At 40.8% G+C, this 23,086-nt stretch overlaps 1 protein-coding gene across 4 annotated transcripts in view; it reads right to left on the bottom strand.

Annotated features, from left to right (window-relative positions):
- The window catches only part of NOL4 (nucleolar protein 4), a 256,811-nt gene that overhangs the window by 196,256 nt on the left and 37,469 nt on the right, over positions 1–23,086 (bottom strand). For all 4 annotated transcript variants that reach the window (XM_048840572.2, XM_048840571.2, XM_048840573.2 and 1 more), the window contains exon 2: positions 6,190–6,339. In XM_048840572.2, the coding sequence (XP_048696529.1) occupies positions 6,190–6,339 (150 nt within the window). The remainder of the gene's footprint in view (positions 1–6,189; positions 6,340–23,086) is intronic.

The raw sequence follows: 23,086 nt of genomic DNA, 5'->3' as shown, positions 1-23,086 counted from the left end.
CTCATGAGCCGCACTCCCAGTGGTGGATTAGCTACTAGGCCTACGGGGCCTGTGCCAGGGTCTTCAGCCAACTTGGAGGCCTCAGAGCCCCGGGTGAGCAGGGAAAGGCCCCTTGCCCTGAGTCCACTCCCAGGCAGCAGCACCGGGCAGGCAGGGCGGGGCATCGGTGGGGGAAGCACTCTGTGCCTCTGACCCCGCTCCCCAGTGGCCGGGCAGGGGAAACCCCTGCAACTCCAGACCCCACTCCCCGGCGGCAGCACCAGGCGGGCGGGACAGCCGCGGTGGTGGGGGAAGCCCCCACACACACCCTTGACCCCACTCCCTGGCAGCAGTGCCAGGTGTGGTGGTGGGGAAAGCCCTCAACACCCCCAGACCCTGACCCCAGCAGCAGGGGACAGAGCTTCTCTGGCCTTGGGGCCACAGTGAGGGGCGAAGAATGGGGGAGACCCTGGGTGGAACAGGGGCGGAGCCCCAGGGAAGGGGCAGAAAGGGATTGGGCCGTGTTCACATGTGGAGGGGGCAGAATGGGGGTGGGACCACAGGTGGAAAGGGTAGGGAGGGGCCCCGACTTGCTCTGGCCCAGGGCTCCAGGAAATATTAATCCACCTCTGTCTACTCCAACATGTGTTACTCAATCAGTGAGAGAACTAAGGTAGAACTGTTTTGTTGTTGCCATTTGTTTGAAAGGCAAGAAGTAACGAAGAGAGAGAAAACAAACTAAGGTAGTCATGAATGTTTATGGACTTGCAATGCTGAAAACTAAAGAGCCTCTTTTAGTCTAACAAGTCCATGTATAATTCAAGCATCTATAGTGTGATTTCTGCATTGCAGTGATCAGCCATTTCCAGTAATTCTCCCTTTATACGGGTGATTGCAACTCAGGTTCAACGGTTTAAGTCTATCCATGGTTTAAGTCTACCAAGTTCAATGCAGTTATACCAGAGATGAATTTGGGGCCTGTGTCACAGTAAAACAGACAGGAATCGGTTAAGGGCTACCTGCCTGTCACATGACCCATCAGGGGATTTAAAGATGAGTGTGTCCTATTTCTTTGGGGATGGGCCTGTGACAGAGGCAAGGGACAAGCCTTTGGGAACTGCCTGCATTGGTCAGGGGAATTGCTTTGTTTTGGGGTTTAAACAATGAATAGTGCCCTGAGTCAAGGGCCTGAAACAGACTTGAGTGTAGCACTGGTTCTTTCCTGGGCTGGTGAGATAGCCTACCTGCTTACAGGCCCAAAAACTGAGCAGTCCGAAGCCTATGCAAACAGCACCCCATTCCCACCCACAACAGAACATGGATGTGTTTCCCCACAAGAATTCGGCTGAGAACATCACATGAATTTTGCTTACACTGATTTCCCAGAAAAAAACAGAATCCTTGTGTTCTTCCCACTAAGTCATGCAGGCTTCCAGGCAGGGAGATATTAGTAAATTTTGTGCTTTGGAAGAACTGTGTCCAGAATACAGGATTAAACAAACTTTAAAAACAAATCAATTCCCCTCCCCCCGCCAAAAAATATTGAATCTGTTCTCTCAATAGCATTTCCCTCCCATCTCACCCCTCCCCCATTTTGCCACTGCAATATTCTTCCCATGGTTTGAAATCTATACACAATGTGGGCTCAGTTGTACCTTTAAGCCCCAATACTATAGGTGAAGCTCCAGGGGGAATTCTGTCTCAAGGAAAGAGAAATTCTTCCTGGAGCTCCCAGCTGTGCATGAGGATTATGCTGGCTGATACACCCCTTCAGGGAGCACAGCATACTTTTCCCTGCTTGCTCCACCAGCTGTGCTAGCCAGTGTGTCCCACAGCTGCCCGCCTCAAACAGGCATTTTGGAGCCTTGCACCTGACAGGGTGCAGCCTGTACGCCAAGGAATAGGCTCCTTGCACTCTTCTCCCTTCCCCTAAACACTTGTGTGCCTGTGGAACAGCAAGGCATAAGCACCATGAGCATTATTTGTGGATTAATTACTTTACTGCCCTACACTGTCTATATGCTAATGTGATTTCATCAGGACAAGGACCTTGTTTTTTAATGTCTGTAAACATCACAGGCAGTTCTGGAACTAACTAATAATCACTATATACATTGTTTCTCTAGTCTGCTACAATACTTGCAAAAATCTGTTTTAAAATGTTATAGCTGTGATTTAAAACCCCAAAAGCAAGACAATTCTTGTTTCACTGCAATGCATAGAGGGCCGAATTCTCTGCTTGCGCAACTCCGCTAACATTAACAGAGTTACATCAGCAAAGAATTTGGTTCATAGACGTGTAATAGTGTAATCTAATAGTGTCAGTCTGTAGGTGGTCTTACATACCATATGAACTAGGACACCTACATGTAGCAGGGTAGTCAGTAAGAAGAATAAAAAAGAATGTACTTGCTTTTGTTAGCCCAATTAGCAACTTACTGGCATTTTTCCATGGTTAAGATTAATATACTGAGCCCTAAGGGAAAAAGTCTTGGCTCTGCATGATACAGTTTGTATGATGCTTGCAGGGTACTTGGAGTCAAGGTAGAAGGAGAGAATGTGAGCTTAGTATATAACTACATACTATAACACAGATAGTTTCCTAAGCAATTAATGGACTCTGTGCTGAGGAATCCTGCAGTTTGAGTTTGACACACTTTTCAGCTGATGAAAATGTACTGCAGCTCCCTCCAAAATACTATTATCACAGAACCACCAAATTGCATAGTTATCTTCCTGTGCAGCATCATTATGTAAAGTCCCACTGAAACTGTACAAGTGCCATTCATTTCCACAATGCCTTGCAATTTAAAATTAATACCTGTGGTGAAGACTAAGGATGGTCAGTTCACAAACTGAGCCTAGTTATGCCAGGATGGTATGCTGGGCAAGTTTGCAGCATGACATACTGATGTATTCCAGCACTTCAGCATCGGGAACAGGATGGGAGGGGAGTCCTCTTTCAAAACTGAAAACAGTCTTAAACTTTGTTCAGAACAGGTGCAGATTCAGGCCTTTTCTTACATTTTCCAGTCTTGTTTGCCCAGATAAATACAAGCCATAGTTAATTTAAGATACAATAAGTTACAACCTTTGCCAGTTTCTTTGCTTTACTAATCATGCCTGGGCAATATTCTAAGTTTTGACTAGAGCTGATAGAATTATGAAAAAGCAGGTTCACTACTAAGCTATTTGAATTTAATTAGCTGCTGTTTGCGGGGTCATAATATTCATTATTCACAAGTATTCAGGAAGCTGATGATATTCATGAAAATATTTATGAATCCCAAGAGTTGCAGAAGAGGGGCTGACACTTGGAATTTTCTCTTCATCGTTCCCTTGTTAAAAAGTTTCAATCATCCCATCAGGGAGCAGAAGTGATACCAAGTGACCAATCACATGCCATGAATTGTGAATATCAAATACCAAATAATTGTAGCAAACAGTTCATGAACCACCTATACTCTAAAAATTTGTTCACCCAAACAATTTGGTGAATACATATGACGAATACATTCACAGAAATCAAGAATGATTCCCACTGATGATATGTGAGGCTGAAAATCACCACAGTTTTGGTTCAGCTAATACTTTTGGAGTAGCTGCCATACTGACTTGGATTTATAAAACTCTAAGGCCTAAATGGTTTGGGACATGATTCCTTGAGAGACTCCCTCCCACTCTGTGAGGCAGAAGTCAGCTGGTTTGCTTGAGCTAACAGACCTTAGATTTAATCCTCTAGAAGCTCAAGAGAGTCCATGACACTGGAATATGCTTTCCCAGCTAGTCCAGCAGAGTCTAATTAAGGTCTCACTTAAAAGTGGAGTGCAAAAGCTGATGTTAGTTTGTTTTGGAGTTTTTCTTTTTTCATAGAATTATTGTATTTTTAAAAATTATATATATGCAGTTTGTCCCTGGGACATGTAATTGGATGCACTTTGTAAACCAACAAATAACACTAATACACAAACATTGATAATTACACAACAACTTGCACTTGGGCTGCTGCATCATCAGCTGATAACTATGTAATAAACTTATGTCACCACTGTAATAAAAATTAACATCAAATGAAACTGCTGTACAAGCTGCTTAACCTACACAAATTGCTCCCATTAGCTGCCTTTGCACATTATTCATAATATATAAAAGGCCTGATCCAATTGAAATCAATGGGACTCCTGACAGTAGAATTATATCTGTAGTGTATATATGTTTGCAGGGTTGTGCCCTAAAGTACTTTATTTACAGGCAGTAAACATTCAATATAATTACTATATGAAATCCCTTTGAAATGAAGAGTGCAAGTGATAGGTTCATTACAGTAGAACACAGTAGCAAAACCAATGCCTAGCTAGTGGACAGTGAAGATAGTACTACTTTTATTAATGCACAGCTAATGACCAATGAAGCTAAGAGTACTTCTATTAGGGCCCTGAAGACTAAGCTTTAAAACTGGCTACGGTGACAAAGTTATTTAGACAGTTATTTTTTGTCCACATGAGAAGATCACTGCGTAACTTAGCATAATTGGTCATGATGACTGCAAGTGTCATCCTTTATACATATATATCTTGTGGGTCAATAATGCTGAGGTCAAGTTGTGAGAAATCTTACACAGACCTGGCCTACACCATACACTATGAAATAGCCTAGAAATAAAATATTTTTTAAAAGAATGGGCCACACAGTAAAAATTATTATGCAGCTAGAAAGTTTCAGTATCGCCTGAAAAAACCAGTAATGGAAAATTAACTATTTCTTATACTCAGTAACTAAATTTCAGCTGTAGGTATCTGACATTTTGAGCTTTTTACACATTTTATTGCTCCTTATATTAAGAATGGCTCAAATGATTTACATTTTTTTTTTTTTTTTTAGTTTCTAAAGATTGCATCCAGGCTGACGTGCGTAAAGTTTCAACTTACTGCAGCTGGAAACCACTGGGATAATGGTCCCAGGAAAGAAGAAAAGCGATAAATCCTTAACTATGATGGAGACACTATTGAATGCTGTTATAATATTGTGTGTGTGTGTGTGTGTGTGTGTGTGTGATGTGTACACGGTATATATACATAATATGTGTGTATGTGTGTGCATAAATTTGGTTGCCTTTCTCACATGAGTAGCCCCATAAAAACCAATGGGGCTACTCATAGGACTAAGGTCACTAATTTACAGACAAGGAAGTACTTTTTATTTACCTTGGGAAGTAACAGTACACATTTTATTAGTTCTCTTTAAGAAGGGAAAATGTCATATTTGCAGAAAGATACTGCTCCGTTAAACATCAGATTACAAATATTTCAAGACCGGGGTTGAATTGAAGCGTCTAGGTCAAACTATAAAACACAGTTCCAATGTTAGAAAGAATTTTCTCTTTAGTCAGCCAGTTCATACTGGTTTAACATCTGACCAGTCAACAGATATGCCATTGAATCTACTTGCTTTTCAACTTTTTGTTTTCAGGAAAAGTATTACAAATCTGCATACCATTAAATAAAACGTATTTACTCTATAATAACAAAGTATAATGGAGATTTCAATCATCTGCTGAAATACAGCAGTTCATTTAACAAACCTTAATGGTTGTATTTTGACAGTCTTCATAAACTGGAAAAACATCTGCATTTCAATTTAATAATTATTTTAAAATAATACTATTAACTTGGAGCTTCATTTTAATAAATTATCAAATCATATTAGGATGCAGTGTAGTTGTAGCCTTGTTGGTCCCAGGATATTAGAGAGACACGGTGAGTGAGGTAATATTTTCTATTGGACCAACTTCTGTTGGCGAGAGAGACAAGCTTTTGAGATTAAAAAGACAAGCTCAAAAGCTTGTCACTCTCACCAACAGAAGTTGGTCCAATAAAAGATATTACCTCACAGGCCTTGTCTTTCAAATCATACTAAAACAGCCAAATTCCCTGCTTGTGCAAATGGGCAAAACTCCACTGAAGTCAATAGACTTGCACCCATTACACCAGTAGAAAATTTGACCCTAAGCATTTTCAACCTGTATGTTTGCATATATGCACACACATGTACCCACACAGAAAGTAATGGGCTGTAATACTTCTGGCTCAACTATCAAAACCACAAAATCACCAATCCAAAGAACTCACAATCTAAAAAAAACAATAAATAGATATGCAATTGTGTTACTATATTTTAACTTACAGATGTTCTGGTTTTTTGTTTACTTACTGCTTTATAAGTTCTCTTTTGTCCAGCATGCTTTCGGATTTGTTCTCCATTAGGCCCTGTTTCCACATGCATGGAATAGATAATGTCAAAGAAATCTTCAACCACAGCTACCCGCCTTAAAGACAGCTTCTCATCTACACCTACTCCATCCTGAAAAAAAGATAAGGAGTGCAGGATGAATAGATGAATTATGATAATCATGGAACGCATCCCCCTTTAGTGAGATCTGATTAAATAAAGACCCTTGCATAGAGATCTAAAGTTACTATCCCAGAGCAATACTTAACAATTCAATATATTACAGTAACATCATTATAGAATAAATGTATGATCATAAGAATAATGAAAAAGCCTTCTTTTAAAAACAGGTCATTTGATTGAACTGCTAAATTATGTAGACAATACTTTTCATTATACATTGCTATTTTTAAAAAAATCATTTACACTTGTTTCTGCCGGCCCACAAACAGCATTTTATAAAAATATTTAATAAAAGATTGTTATTCACAGCTAACTTAGTAGATAGTAACTATTAATGCAAATGAAGTTATTGCCATAAAGAGTTCATCCCTTAGAAAACCTATTTGAAAATTCATTTTATGAAAACTCACCACACCATAGATAAAACAAAGTATTATTTTAAAACATTAAGGTGTTGCACACTGATGTCTGACTGGAAAAAGTGACAGCAAATTGTGGACACCTATAGCCTGATTTCAAAAGGTGATGGAAGATGTGGGTGCTCAGCACTACTAAAAAGTCCGACTCATATGTCTTAGGAGTTAATCACCACAGTTCAGTTGGTGTCATCCAAATGGGAGATTTTTTTAAAAACTGTATGTGAATTTGTACTGATAAAAATACAGGCAGGGCTTGCGCAAGTTTCTCCATACAATCCTGCCAATAAGCATCAGTCCTGAGTGGCACTATTCCTGGTTTTCTAGGCTAGCAATCTCATGAGCAGGCTGGGTTTGGTGATTTGATACAAGTGTGTGTGGACTAGGATGAGACCAGCTAATTCATTTTCAGTCATGAGCCAAAACAGAATTTGAATTTAGGCCTCCAGAGGCAACAGTCCCTCCTAACCCTCGATGTGTATTTCATGTAAAAAATGCTTTCAAAACTTAACATGTTAACATCATCATACTATTATTACAACTATGTTTAATGCTACTATGGAACAGGTTTATGTTGGCCCATTTGTAACAAAACACTTGCAATTCTGGTGCTGTTACCAAATAAAGACCAAAGATGAGAATTGACTAGACAATTGCTGCACTATCACTTCAAGCTGCAATCCATCACTAATAAATTCTTGCCAATCTATTCTTGAAAGCCTGATAGATATGAATAAATACATTCTAATGTTTGATTTGTTCTTTTTTATTCTATCCCACTTATCTTCTTATTTTATTTTCAACAAAGTTCATGAATGGACCCATCTCATGGTTTACACAAATGTTTTGCATTTCTAAAGCACTTCCCACTCAAGGACTATAAAACACTTACATTGGCACCAATGGGTTTGTCAGTTCTACACAATGTGCTTCAAAGCTGTCCCCCCTATTATACATTTAAAATCCTGACTAGAGATGGACCCAACCCAAACCCCAGATTGGAATAACCCTAAACCTGGGGAAGTGTGCATCTGAAAGTCTGCAGCTCCTCCAGCCCATCTCTAAACAATCATTACCTTTTCACCAGCCAAAAAGCACTGTGGATTCCCTAATGCTTTCAAGCACTCTTATTAGGTGACAGTGTTATTTCATGTAGTTTTCAGAACACTAAGAAGTCTGTGGTGTTGATTAACTGGTAAGGACTTCATCTGTTTATTCTTAATGAGTATTGTTAGGAAATATCCTAGAAGGGTATTCTCTTGTAATTAAAGATAAATGCATTACGGCAATATTAATTTGTAAACAGAGTTGCTACATCACCATAGCTGACAGCATCACAAAGGTGTTCCAAGAATAAGCTGGTAGAAGAAACTGTTGTGAGAAAATGTATTTTGGTGTCTGCAGTGTGCAGTGGTCTTTTTATAAGCTGCCCACACTCTCCTTTCAGAAAAACAAGAAAGGAAAGCCTCCCCACCACTCTCAACCATGCATTATATTACTTCTTATTCAGATACCAGAGAATCAGGGCAAACTTTCAAAATCGGGGCAGTCAGTATAAATGGTATATACTGTTTAATATGAAGACAGTACAATTATTTAACATTTATAGTGTGGCAATACCCCTAGACCAGCCAGGACAGGGGCTCATTCTACTAGGTGCTGTACAAATATACACGGACAAACCTTGCTCCAAAGAGCTTGCAACCTAAAAGGCAAGTCATAACAGGTAGATAAGACAAACAAACAAGCCATCATGAAGAGTGGGAGTTGGGGTTAGTGGTAACAAAAATAATAGAATGTGAGCAGTTCTTCGCCACTCAGGAGCAGTATATCTAGCTCTTCACCTTCCTGGTCATTATCAGACTGCAGTTTCGTGTATGAATTACAGCAGAGGTGAGTTTTGATGAGTAACTTGAAGCATGATAAAGTGGCTTTAAAGATTTTGACAGTTCAGTGCAAAATAGAGACCATGATCTCCCAATTCTCCAAATTCAATAAGGAAAAAGCAGAGGGGATGCTAAGGCCCAACATTTCCACCCAGAACATAACAGTTTTGAAGGGAACACCGGCTATCCCAAGGTCTTTGCTGCCCTATGCCATCCCATCATGTTTTTCTTATAATATTACAATTTGTTAAAAACATGAAAGTCCAGTTCTACTTTGAAAGCTGATTTTGGGTACATTTTTCCAAAAGTACCTAGAGGACTTAGGAGCCTAAACTCCATTTTCAAAGTGACATAGGCACTTAGGAACCTAAATCTCATTGAAAGTCAATGGGATTTAGGCTCCTAAGCCATGAAGGTGCTTTTGAAAATTTTACCCATTAAAAATTGCATTCTAGGGGTCCATGTTTATTGTCTCACCGTGATTTCCCAAGCAAATGTGCTCAGGCTACAAGTAAATAGATGTTTTCTCTAACTAACAACCCTACAAACTCAACCTTAACTCTGACAGACAACCTGGGTTTTTTCTTTCTTACATATCATCACCAGTAATAAAGGTTCTGCTGGCTAAACTAATGATTTGGAGCCACCTACGTAGCCCACATTTTCTTCAGTCAGCTCATTGGAACTTTGTGAACAATTTGGTTGATCACGCACAAGAAGAAAGAGAACCTAGCTCAATCTTCTTAACCTATGTGGGCTCTGCCAGACTGACAGGAGTACAAAAAAAATGTCACAAGTGGACCAGCTATGATGCTAAATGTAGATGGGGAAAGATCTATTCAGTAAAAAGGTGCCATTTTAACACAATCACTTTTCATAGCACTTTATCAAAGCCATGGAAACAAAAGTGCACGTAGCTCCTAGCTTGAGAACAACAGTGCAATCTCTTTGTGACACAGCCATGCCCAGATACCCCCAGCCATGCCCTGGCAGATATATTACATCTGTGTTTGACCATCTTCTAAATATTTCACCAAAGGAGGTTGTGTGTGGTCTCTACCAAATGTTAAACAAGTAGCTGGTTGTCATGGTTATTGCGGGATGTCTGTATGGAAAACATTTGTAGTTGTGTAACATGTAGAACATTGGCTTCCAAAACGGATGGAAATGAAACTTGTCACCTGAGCCGGGGTGGGTCTCAGAACAACACCAAGAACAATTGACATCTATGGATTCAGCCCAGCTCTGTGTTTATATTCTGGGACAGATGCAGACTTGAGCACTGACAAAGACAAAAGTCTGAGACTGTATTAGAGAAGGAAAGAGGGCACAAATGTTATCCATTAAGGAAGCAACAGTCTGCCAGTGGGAATGACTTGTGAAAAGTGGATCCCAGCCCTCTGTACTGGACAAGTGCTGTAAGAACTCACCATTGGGTGTGAAAATCCTTATCAGACAGGAAAGTAACCTGTTAATAAGAATAGGCTTATTAACAGGTTTGCATTTTATATTTTTCTTTTACTTGTAAGCTTATGTTTCCAAATCCTTTTACTTTCTTTTATGTGACTCTGTAACTCAAACTTTGTTAAATAAATTTCAATTTGGTATAGATACATCTAAGTGCCTGTGCTAAGGAGAGTTGTTGAACAGAGATGAAGCCAGTAAATTGGGGTGCGCTGCTTCCATGGAAGCAGTGGATCAGTGTACGCTCTGGGAAGACAGGGGGTTGGGCACGCATGTGTAACAAAGTGGAGTGTATAAATTGCTAGCCTACAGAGAGAAAGAGTGGGGTTCGTGGAGCCCAGAGCAGAGTGTTTGTGCTGCCGGTGGCAGCCCTTGGTTGGCACAGATAAAGCTCTCACAATCTCTAAGCAGGTGGTAGTGATTCACTATGGGTGCCCGCCCGTCCTCAATGAGGCAGGACAGTCCCGAAATGCGAAGTTCAAGTCCCTGGCTGAATGACTCTGGGACAGCATTTGTCCCAGATTCCCCAAGGGGCCACTCTACGCCTGCCTGAGGCTCAGGGCAGCACCAGCCTCTTCCCACACTTTGCCATGATGCCCTGCCCCCTGCTCCTCCTCTCCCCCCGAGGTCCTGCCCCTTGGCCAAGCCAGAAGCCAGAGCGGGCAGAAGTAAGAGCCGCCCTCAGAGTCTGGGCTGCTGAGGAGCCCCGGACGCTCCACCTGCCCTAGATTTACCTCAGGTAACCCCGAAAAGTGTCACATTCTTGTTTAAATGTCTTGGGGGAAATTAGCCTAATAAAACATTCTCTTCAGGCTTGAATATGACTACCAGAACCTTTACAGTGTTTGAAAAACACTTCTATAAAACTAAACACGATGGCTCTAAATAAAAGGGAAAAAAGTAGAAGATTCATTGATCCATAAAAACTTGCGTAGGTCCATAAAAAGCTCTGCTGTAAAACACCAAGAACAGTAACATCTACAAAACATGAGTAGATATCAACAGCAATCAACATAAATATTTTTATTACAAGATATAAATTACACACAAACATGGTGTTACTGTGTAAGCAGCAGAAACTATGTCTAAAATTATTCTGACCCCCACTAGTTTATGAGAGCAGCAGAGTTAAACCAGGCAATGTACAGCTGCCCCTCTGCCGAGTGGTAGCAGAGTTTGAGGCCTTGCAGACTGGGTTTCCAGTTAGAGGAGAAATCAGCAACATGGAGTCTGGAGATGTATTCTTGGTGCAACTTGTTTTATTTATACTACATATACCAGTCCTTGAACAGAGGTAGTCACAAGTGGCGAACAGGCAAACCCCTCTTTCAGAAATATCAGCCCAAGACTTGTACCCAGTCTCCAGGAAGTTACTCTGCACCAAAAATTGACATTTGTTAGATTAAGGCAAAGAGAAAACTCTCTTGCTGTTTGCAACAGCTCATTCAAAAAGAATAGCATCACCAAACTAACAATACAGCATTCCTTCAGAAGACTGAACACTGCTTGAATACTAAGAAAAAGAACTTGTTAAACTATGTGTAACAGCACAACCTGGTGACACCTACTATAGTCATATGCAACTGTTTAATTAGTTTTACCATTTCCTGTACTTAATATTGTAAATATATTGTAATTATTAGTAGAAGGCAATTGTAGTGCATGTAAAGAAGGAGCATGGTACAAGGTCAGAAAAACCTTTAAAATGCTGAACATGTTGAAAACCCTGCTATATGATCTTCCATTCATCTATTCTATCAGTAAATATAAAAAAATTACTAATATATATAAGAACTGACAACCATTCAGAAGGGTCTCTTGCACCATCCTAAATTAAAAAATCTCCATCTTGCACCAGCACATCAATCTGCAGTACCAGGAACCCTAAACACTACCTTGTGAGCATAGTTCAAAATATTATACACTTCGGAGAATAGATGTCACGGGGAATTAGTAATAGTATACATAGTATTGAACATCTAAGTTATTCCTTTCTATTCAGCCCAGATATGTAAGTGATCTAATGTTATTTCCATTTGATAGCAAGCATTTAGTAGTCTAAGTGAAATAAACTGATGGTCTCCAACCAGTTCCTTATAGAAAGTATACATAGCATTAAAAGGAAAATTTACCTACTCTAATTTACAGTTTCTGCAATTCCCCACTGCTTCAGTCTGGATGGGTAATATCTCCTTCTACCAGCAGATGGAGAGAGGAAAATCAAAGACATTTACTCTGTCAGGCCTATATAAAGGGTCAATTTCATCTGAGGAATCCAGTTTCTGAAACTTCCTGAGCCATAAAATCCAGACAGAATAAACTGATAAGTGAACAAATCAAACAAATTGTGAAAACAAGAGAATATAGATATAGAGAAATAAAGAGAAATCTAGTGAGATAAAATGAGCAACCTTTATTGCTAATTCACGTGCCATAGAGATAAGAGATTAAATATAAACAACACAAGCTCGATTACATTAAAAGTTTCATGTTTTATTGTGTTTTGTTTTAAAAGGATTTATACAAAAGCCTCAAGTGAAAGAATGTTTTCTGACTCTATATGGGGATATCTGAATGGCTATTCGGCACTGGTGAGGCCACACCTGGAGTATTGTGTCCAGTTTTGGTCCCCCCACTACAGAAGGGATGTGGACAAATTGGAGAGAGTCCAGCAGAGGGCAACGAAAATGATTAGGGGGCTGGGGCACATGACTTACGAGGAGAGGCTGAGGGAACTGGGCTTATTTAGTCTGCAGAAGAGAAGAGTGAGGGGGGATTTGATAGCAGCCTTCAACTACCTGAAGGGGGGGTCCAAAGAGGATAGAGCTAGGCTGTTCTCAGTGGTTGCAGATGACAGAACAAGAAGCAATGGTCTCAAGTTGCAGTGGGGGAGGTTTAGGTTGGATATTGGGAAACACTATTCCAGTAGGAGGGTGTTGAAGCTCTGGAATGGGTTACCTAGGGAGGTGGTGGAAACTCCATCCTTAGAGGTTTTTAAGGCCCAGCTTGACAAAGCCCTGGCTGGGATGACTTAGTTGGTGTTGGTCCTGCTTTGAGCAGGGGATTGGACTAGATGACCTCCTGAGGTCTCTTCCAACCCTAATATTCTATGGTTCTATGATTCTATGACCCAGCTGGGACTAGGAGAAACCAAATCAGATTAACTAAAAGTCCCTTCCTCCTATGTCTCCTGGGCCAGTCCAAAAGAAGGGCAACTCCCAAAGCAATACTCTGACACAAGAACAATAGGGTGAATACTGAGAGCCACCTGAGATAAGTCTGAGATTTTACTTGACTTGACCCATCTCACCAGGCAGTGACCACAGACACCTGTATATTTTGGATGAGGTCATCATCTGGTGGGAATCAGTGTAACTCCGTTTAATTCTGTAGATGTGAGAGAGACTGAAGTACTGCAGAGCTCCAGGGGGGGAACATCTCCCCTTTCTCTCCATGAAAAGAATAGTATTCTGGTACAATGATCTTCAGATAGAATAGGGGAGGAGCTTTGCCTTTAGCAACATAGGCCCTACAGATACAATATCACACTTACTTCACAGTATCCTTGAAATCTTATGCAGCCTTCTTGGCTTCTATACTGAATGGCCTGATACATTGGCCTCCACAGTTCAGTTTAAGTAGATATTCAAGCTATATTTATATGTTGGGTGTGCAGAAAAGTTTTCTTTGTCATCCCTAGGAGTGGGGATGAAAGACAGAACTATCACATTGTCAGTCAAGTTGATGCAGAAAGGGGTCTTAGATAGGAAATGAGGAACCTGTCCAGTCACCCCCATGTCTTGTAGAAAAACTAAATGGGGAAGGGGGAAACAGATGGTTACTTGGAATATGGTTTTGAGACTGAGGAATTTCTCTCAAACCAACCTCAGAGCCTTGAAGGGATGGAGGATGGTGTAAAGGATTCTGTGAAAGGTGGAACATTTGGGGCAGAGTCTTTGCTTGAGTTTATCCACTGCTTTTAACGATAGATGGATAGCTCCAAACAATGTAATGATTGATTTTGTCCAACTGAGCACTAAAGCCTCCTGTTCCTACTTTTAGGGCTTGTCTTCACTACGGGGGTAAATTGACCTAAGTTACACTACTCCAGCTATGTGAATAAAGTAACTGGAGTCGACGTAGCTTAGGTTGACCTACCCCGGTGTCTTCACGGCACTGAGTCGATGGGAGATGCTCTCCGGTTGACTTCCCTTACTGTTCTCAGAGAGTTGGAGTACCGGAGTTGACCAGAGAGCGCTCTGCCATCGATTTAGCGGGTCTTCACTAGACCCGCTAAATCGATCCCTGCTGCATTGATCTCCCCAGTAGTGGAGACCAGCCCTTAGATAGCTGGTGCTTGGAGCTTTACACAGACCACTCTGGAAGAAAGCCACAGAGTAGCTGTCAGGGTAACATGATCACAGCACAAGTCACAGATTAATATTTGGGGCTGACCTGCACTAGACTAAGAAAGCCCCCAGCCTCTTTAGTGAGAAGAATATTTTTACATGCGCACAGGATATGATATTGTTTGTGGTGAATAATCTGACTGATGGGTCCACAGGGGATCTGTCGTGTATTTCAATACTTAGCTAGTGCTTAACCTGTTTAAATCTCAGGTTACACTTTCACCATTTGATGCCAGTATTTCTTATTACATGGTCTGTCTCTTTTGCTTTCTTTGTTTCTGTAGCAGAGAGAGGGAGCAAATCGTATATCTTTGTGTGCTGTCTACAGAACTATGTTGCCTTAGTGTGTTTAATAGAAAATTGATAAGCCCATGAATAAAATAAATCATACATAGTAATGAGGATGGGATGATTGCAATTAAACTGAAGCTAGAATTAGAAGGCAAGAAAAGAAGCAACCTGGTTTAGAGGGGAAATGAAGGCAGCTATGTGATGGGGTAGACAAACCCACACTGGTTAAGTCAGGGTTGAGGAGTTGCTCTGGACACAAGAGGCCACACCCCACCGCCCCTGCTGGGCATGCTCACAGTGGAGGCAGAGCTCAAAAGGGAGCAGCTCAGCTCAGTCTGGATGGACTGAGCAGGAGAGCAGTTGGGTGTTGCAGCCTCCTGCAGAGAAGCTGGTGAGGCTCCAAACAACTGAGACCAGGCTTTATGGTCAAGCTGCCGCAGCCCTTCAATTGTGAAAGCTGAAGACGCTGAGCTGCCACAGACAGAAGGAGACCCTTTGGAGACCCAAGCGAACTCCAAGGGGCACTACAAGACAGACCGGTGGCACCACCAGAGGAAACAAAGCCACAGTAGGAAGTGACCCAGGGAGCAAGCATTTGCGCCTACCCCCTAGTCTGCACACTTTTAATTATTGTTTTTTGGGCCCTGAGTTGGAAGCCGGTGGAGCAGGAAGGACCTGAGTTCCTCTACCCCCGGCCACTGACTACAGCCAGTAGGCAAAGTGGCCACCAATTCTTGCCATTGGCGACATAGCCACTGACTCCAGCCATTAGGCAAAGCAGCCAATGCGTCCTGCCATTGGGTGACACATCCACTGACACAGTCCAGAGTATTGCTGTGAGGCAGTATTGCTGGCCTTGGACCCAAAACCCCCTTTTGACAAGGTATAAAAAATAAAAAATAATATGGAAGAAAGGGGAAGTTAATAATGAAAATAAAACAGAAGATAGGGACTGTAGAAAATTGATAAGGGAACCAAAGGGACACCAGGAGAATTCTATGGCCAGTAGAGTTAAGGACAGTAAGAAGGAATTTTTTAAGTATACTAGGAACAAAAAGAATCCTAATAATTGTACTGGTTGATTACTAGATGTAAATGGTAGAATTATCAATAATAATGCAGAAAAGGCATAAGTGTTCAATATATAGTTCTGTTCTGCATTTGGGAAAAAAACAGATGATATGATAATACTCTTTCCATTCCACTACCATTTAAGGATGATATTAAACAGCAGCTACTAAAGTTAGACATTTTTAACTCCACAGGTATGGATAACGTACATCCAAGAGTTTTCAGAGTGTTAGCTGAGGAACTCGCTGTACCATTAATTGATGGAACACTGAAGAAGTTCCAGAAGACTGGAAAAAAGCTAATATTGTGCCAATATTTAAAAAGGGTAAATGGGATGACCCAGGTGTTTATAGGCCTGTCAGTCTGACATTGATCCCAGGGAAAATAATGGAGTGGCTGATATGGGACTTAATTAATAAAGAACTAAAGAAGGGCAGTATAATTGATGCCAATCAACATGGGTTTATGGAAAATAGATCCTGTCAAATGAACTTGATCTCTTTTTTTTTAAATGAGATTACAAGTTTGGTTGATAGAGGTAATAACGTTGACATCATATTCTTAGATTTCTATAAGGCATTGACTTGTTACCACACAACATTTTTATTAAAAAACTAGAAAGATATAAAATTAAAATGGTATACATTAAATTGATTCAAATTTGGCTAAATGAAAGGTCTGAAAATGTAATTGAAAGCAAGGAATGTTCATCAAACCAGTGTGTTTCTAGTCAGGTCCCACAGGGATCGGTTCTTGGCCCTACACTATCTAACATTTGAGACCTGGAATATTTTTGACATTAATGACCTGGGAGAAAACATAAAATCATCACTGCTAAAGTTTGCAGATGACACAAAAACTTGGAGTGAGAAATAATGAAAAAGACAGGTCACTGATACAGAGCAATCTGGATCGCTTGGTAAACTGGTACAAGCAAACAATATGCATTTTAATATCGCTAAATGTCAATGTATACACCTAGGACAGTGGTTCCGAAACTTTAACAACCTGTGAACCCCTTTCACTAAGATGTCAAGTCTCGCGAACCCCCTTCTAAAAATGAATATTTCCAGGAATTTTCTCCTTTACCTGAGTATAAATTATAAAAGCAGTGATCTTGGAAATATAAAATTTGTTTTTATGACATGCTTATTACACATTATTTATTATTAATGATTTATAATTACAGTATTTTTATTACATTATGAAAATGGCAACACTCTTCCAAGATCTCACTTTCATAGCTTATATCACTTTGAATAAGCCTGTTATAAGACAAGGCTCCTATGCTTCACCAAGGAGTATCAGATGTGAAACAGCATGAAGGTATTTAAGAAGCCAACTCAAAGCGTTTCTCCTACACAAGCATTCAGGTCTTGAGCAGTCCAGACAAACAATGTACGTTACAACAAATCTTAAACTTATTCTTCATAATAATTTTAAAAACAATACTAGCTGCCTATTTAAAACAGCAAAAAATATCCACCTCCCTTTCCATTTCTTAGGAGGAGTCTCAAAGTTTAAATCTCCTCAGTGTAATAGTGTGATAGATATACTTGCTTTGATCAGCTTAGCTCTTGGAAGTCCAGGGGCTGCTGGCCCTGTGCTGCCCAGCGTCCCTAGGGACAGCTCTTTCCGCCATTAGGGATTTTTTTTCCTGAGAACCCCCTGTAACATTTAACGAGCCCCCACTGATCTAGGAACAAAGATTGTAGGCCATACTTACATAATGGGGGACTCTATCCTGGGAAGCAGTGATTCTGAAAAAGATTTGGGGTTTGTAGTGGATAATTATCTGAACATGACACTGTGGCCAAAAGGGCTGATGTGATCCTGATGCATGAACAGGTGAATCTCAAGTAGGAGCAGAGAGGTTATTTTACCTCTGGTTTTGGCACTGGTGCAACCGCTGCTGGAATACTGTGTCCAGTTCTGGTGCTCACAATTCAAGAGAGACTGGAGAGGGTTCAGAGAAGAGCAATGAAAGTAACTAAAGAAGTAGACAGCATGACTTGCTGTGATAAACTCTAAGAGCTCAATCTATTTAGTTTAACATAGAGAAGATTAAAAGTTGACTTGATTACAGTCTATAAATACCTACATGGGGAACAAATATTTAATAATGGATTCTTCCATCTAGCAGAGAAAGGTGTAACATGACAGAATAGCTGGAAGTTGAAACTAGGCAAAATCAGGCTGGAAATAAAGCATTTACCAAGTGTTGTGGTGGATTTTCCATCACTGACAATTTTAAAATCAAGATTGGATGTTTTTCAAAAAAGATATGCTCTAGGAATTATTTTGGGGAAGTTCTATGGTCTGTGTTACATAGGAGATCAGATGAGAAGATCTCAATGGTCCCTTCTGGCTTTGGAATCTATGAAGCATGTGTGTATCATTTCCACTGAGATAGCAGCCTTCATGCACAGGATGGGTGGGCTTGATTCCTACACTACTACTACTCCCTGGCTCTACAGATCATGAGGATCCTTGGCTGCTCTCACAGTATGCCCCGACCTCATTCTGTAAAGGGCATATTTTTCTCATTTAATTTCTACAACTGGATTCTACAAATTTTGTGTTTTCATCATCCAAAATAGTACATTATCCCAAACTGTACTGTCTGTTATTTTCATCAATACATTCATTATTAAAATTATTCTGGAAAATAATTATTGTTAACAATTTGTTTGAATATTCTATATTTGAAATATGAAAAGCATTGGCTAGTTTTTATTGGACACATTAGTCACAGCCTATTGTTTTTTGTTCCCTGAGAGTTAGCAACTCTTAGAATCAGGTTTCTAGTGGGAATACTCAAATTTTGATTTTGAAAGCAATTTTCTGAAAATATTTGCTAACAGTCACTTCAAATTTGCTGTTGCTGCAAACATTTCTGCTAGAAAATTTGTCAGCTAGAAAAATAGAAATTGAAGGGAGTGTAAGACAGCCAAAATCAATCTGAACGGTTTGTTTGAGCAAATATTCATGAGCAATGTTTTGAGGCATTTGCTTCTTTTTACTGATGACATTGGAGGAATTGCCTAGCTCTGAGAAACTTTTACAATAGTTTTTCACAGCTGTGTGAATACAAAGGCCTGGTCTATACTAGGGATACTTTGGTGAGTGTAGCCATACCAGTATACGGTACCAGATGTAGAATATACCAGCACATCTGTTTTTTCCATTATAATTTATTACAGCCCTCATAAATATAATAAGTTTTATCGTCAAAAACACAGTTTTATTATTTATTAATATTTGTATTACTGTTTGGGGTTTTTTTTTTTATAACTGTGTCTACAGTCTTTTGCCAGCATAGCTACGTCAGTCAGAGATTACACCCATAACCAGCATAGCTATGCCGGCATAAGACTGTAGTGTAGATCTGGTTTATGAAACAAAAGTCTGCATTTTTACGCACTTGTTGTTGCCAAGACTTCTGTTTCACCATGAAACATGCAGAAAGTGTGAAAAAATTGACCCCATTCAGGGTCTGCCTACCAGTGCTTTCGCACTTAGTGACAACGCTGCCTACGCCGATGGGAGAGCTCCTCCCTTTGGCATAGGTACTCCACCTGCCTGAAAGACGGTAGCTAGGTTAATGGGAGAGCTTCCCATCAGGAATTAGGTCGGTACAACTACATCATGGATGGAAGAGATTAGGCCACTCAGGCCACCCCCCTGCCAGTAAGGGATAGTTCTCTACAGCATGTCAGGTAGTAACAACTAGCAGGAACAACCAATGTAGACAAAATTTGAACCAGTGATCTAGATGCAAGGGCTCTATATCCTGCTGGCAGTCTCCTGATCTTTCCTGACTTTTTAAAGTTTTCTATAATTTTGCCAGGATTATTTTTAAGTAATTTAATTTTGGTTTTTGAGTTTTGTTACTGAGCTGTGTTGATCTATGGCCATGCAATTCTCCTGGAACCCAGTTATAATATGTGGATCTTGGTGTATTCATATCACGTTATTTATTAAAAATGCTCCCTCTGGGAACATCCTTACATCTGAGGTTATGAGTATTTGGAAAATAATTCAAAAACACACATTTAATTTCACTAGCAGCACTTTGGAGTAATGAGTTCTCCTGTAAACTTCGCTTCCATGTTAGGTTACTTTTGGCATGCTGTAGTTGCATTTCATTTGTCTGAAAAAAGGTGGCATTATAGGTCTATGTTGCTTTCTGCTAGTGCATGATTACCTGTAACGTACAGCATGCTTTACAATCTAACAGGTTAGCTGTTAAATTTTGTTGAGACCAGAAAAAAATGTTAAAAGTGAAAATGTAACTGGTAGGTTTCTTATTACTTTTCAGTAACCTGGAGCAAATAAGTAATAGCAAGGTTACAGGACCAGAGAATTTAGTCATCTCTTTTGAAACCCTCCCCCCCCCCCCACACACACAATTTATACATCCCTAAGCATCCTTAACAGGAATAGATGCAATTGCTTTACTACAATAACCGACTTAGGGGAAAAGAAATATCTCACTATCACTACATGTACTACAGATACAGAGAACTGGCAGTTTCAAGGTAAGGAAAAGCATTACATTAAAAGAAGATTTTCCTTATATTTGGATTTTTGATAGTCTTAAAATAAAATGTAAGTGAATTTAACGCTGTGAGAGGTATTGAATTGCCAGCACTGGGAGCTGAAGTTCTCTATGTTCAGAATATATAAAACATTACTGGCGGCAGCAGGAGCTGACCCAGACAGACTCTTTCTAGAACTGAAAGTGTACTTTGCTGTCCAAACTTAATCAGTTCTTGGCCTGCCCACTGAAGTGTCATTCAGGAAATTCTTACAACTGAAGTGATGATAATTACCACATAAAGCAACTTGTAGAGCGAAAAGTTGTTCTGTCCTGTGAAAAATAAGTTTAGAGTGTTTTGATGCTAATATTTCTATCCATTTGTGGAGACCTCCAGTATTTCTGATTTGTTTTCCTTCTGCCTCCTGGATTAGCCAGAGAGCATCCTCACTTTTTTTCTTGTTTGAAGATAATATATATGTGACAGGGTTACCATCACCCCCATACTTGTTTGAATGTTTTTCACAGTTTTTGTCACCTTCATGTTAGTAGAAGCTTGTGTTTTATGGGTAGCCTGATACTTAACCCTATATCTAGTTATATTTCTGGACATGAATAACACACTATCATAGCCTGAAAACTTATGTCAGTATAACTACATTGCTCTGCAGTGTGGAAAATCCACATCCCTGAGCCCTGGTCTACACTATGGGGTTAGGTCGAATTTAGCCTCGTTAGGTCGATTTTAAAATGAATGCATCTACACAACCAACCCCATTCCATCGACCAAAAGGGCTCTTAAAATCAACTTCTGTACTCCTCCCCGGCGAGGGGAGTAGCTCTAAAATTGACCATCCTAGGTTGATGAGATTTTCTGGTTCTGTGGATGAAGGAAAAGCAGTGGATGTATTGTTTCTTGACTTTAGCAAAGCTTTTGAAACAGTCTCCCACAGTATTCTTGTCAGCAAGTTAAAGAAGTATGGGCTGGATGAATGCACTATAAGGTGGGTAGAAAATTGGCTAGATTGTCGGGCTCAACGGGTAGTGATCAATGGCTCCATGTCTAGTTGGCAGCCGGTGTCAAGTGGAGTGCCCCAGGAGTCGGTCCTGGGGCCGGTTTTGTTCAATATCTTCATAAATGATCTGGAAGATGGTGTGGATTGCACTCTCAGCAAATTTGCGGATGATACTAAACTGGGAGGCGTGGTAGATACGCTGGAGGGCAGGGATAGGATACAGAGGGACCTAGACAAATTGGAGGATTGGGCCAAAAGAAATCTGATGAGGTTCAATAAGGATAAGTGCAGGGTCCTGCACTTAGGACGGAAGAACCCAATGCACAGCTACAGACTAGGGACCGAATGGCTAGGCAGCAGTTCTGCGGAAAAGGACCTAGGGGTGACAGTGGATGAGAAGCTGGATATGAGTCAGCAGTGTGCCCTTGTTGCCAAGAAGGCCAATGGCATTTTGGGATGTATAAGTAGGGGCATAGCGAGCAGATCGAGGGACGTGATCGTCCCCCTCTATTCGACATTGGTGAGGCCTCATCTGGAGTACTGTGTCCAGTTTTGGGCCCCACACTACAAGAAGGATGTGGATAAATTGGAGAGAGTCCAGCGAAGGGCAACAAAAATGATTAGGGGTCTGGAACACATGAGTTATGAGGAGAGGCTGAGGGAACTGGGATTGTTTAGTCTGCAGAAGAGAAGAATGAAGGGGGATTTGATAGCTGCTTTCAACTACCTGAGAGGTGGTTCCAGAGAGGATGGTTCTAGACTATTCTCAGTGGTAGAAGAGGCCAGGACAAGGAGTAATGGTCTCAAGTTGCAGTGGGGGAGGTTTAGGTTGGATATTAGGAAAAACTTTTTCACTAGGAGGGTGGTGAAACACTGGAATGCGTTACCTAGGGAGGTGGTAGAATCTCCTTCCTTAGAAGTTTTTAAGGTCAGGCTTGACAAAGCCCTGGCTGGGATGATTTAATTGGGGATTGGTCCTGCTTTGAGCAGGGGTTTGGACTAGATGACCTCCTGAGGTCCCTTCCAACCCTGATATTCTATGATTCTATGAATTTGGGGTAGCGCAGACGCAATTCGACGGTATTGGCCTCCGGGAGCTACCCCAGAGTGCTTCAATGTGACCACTCTGGACAGCACTTTGAACTCTCATGCACTAGCCAGGTACACAGGAAAAGCCCCAGGAACTTTTGAATTTCATTTCCTGTTTGGTCCGCGTGGCGAACTCAGCAGCACAGGTGACCATGCAGTCCCCCCAGAATCGCAAACGAGCTCCAGCATGGACCAAAAGGGAGACACTGGATCTGACTGCTGTATGGGGAAAAGCATCTGTGCAGGCAGAACTCTGATCAAAAAGAAGAAATGCTTGCTATGGGAAAGGATGGTGCTGCAGTTTGAAACAATTCCCACATGTTATGCGTAAGAAGCCTACCCTGCGTACCCTTTGCCTTACAATGGCTGCATGGAAACTGAATTCTGTTGCTCAGCCATGTGTGATGTGTCACCATACCAGCAAGCGCTCAATATAAAAGGCAAAATGCGACCTTGTACTTAAAGCACACGTGCTGTCTGCTGTGAATTGCTTGATTCACTATGAAAAAGTCTC

This window comes from Caretta caretta, chromosome 2 (assembly GCF_965140235.1).
Source record: "Caretta caretta isolate rCarCar2 chromosome 2, rCarCar1.hap1, whole genome shotgun sequence".
Lineage (NCBI taxonomy): Eukaryota > Metazoa > Chordata > Testudines > Cheloniidae > Caretta > Caretta caretta.
Note: the sequence above shows the minus strand (reverse complement) of the source record. Positions and strands in the feature narration are given on the sequence as shown.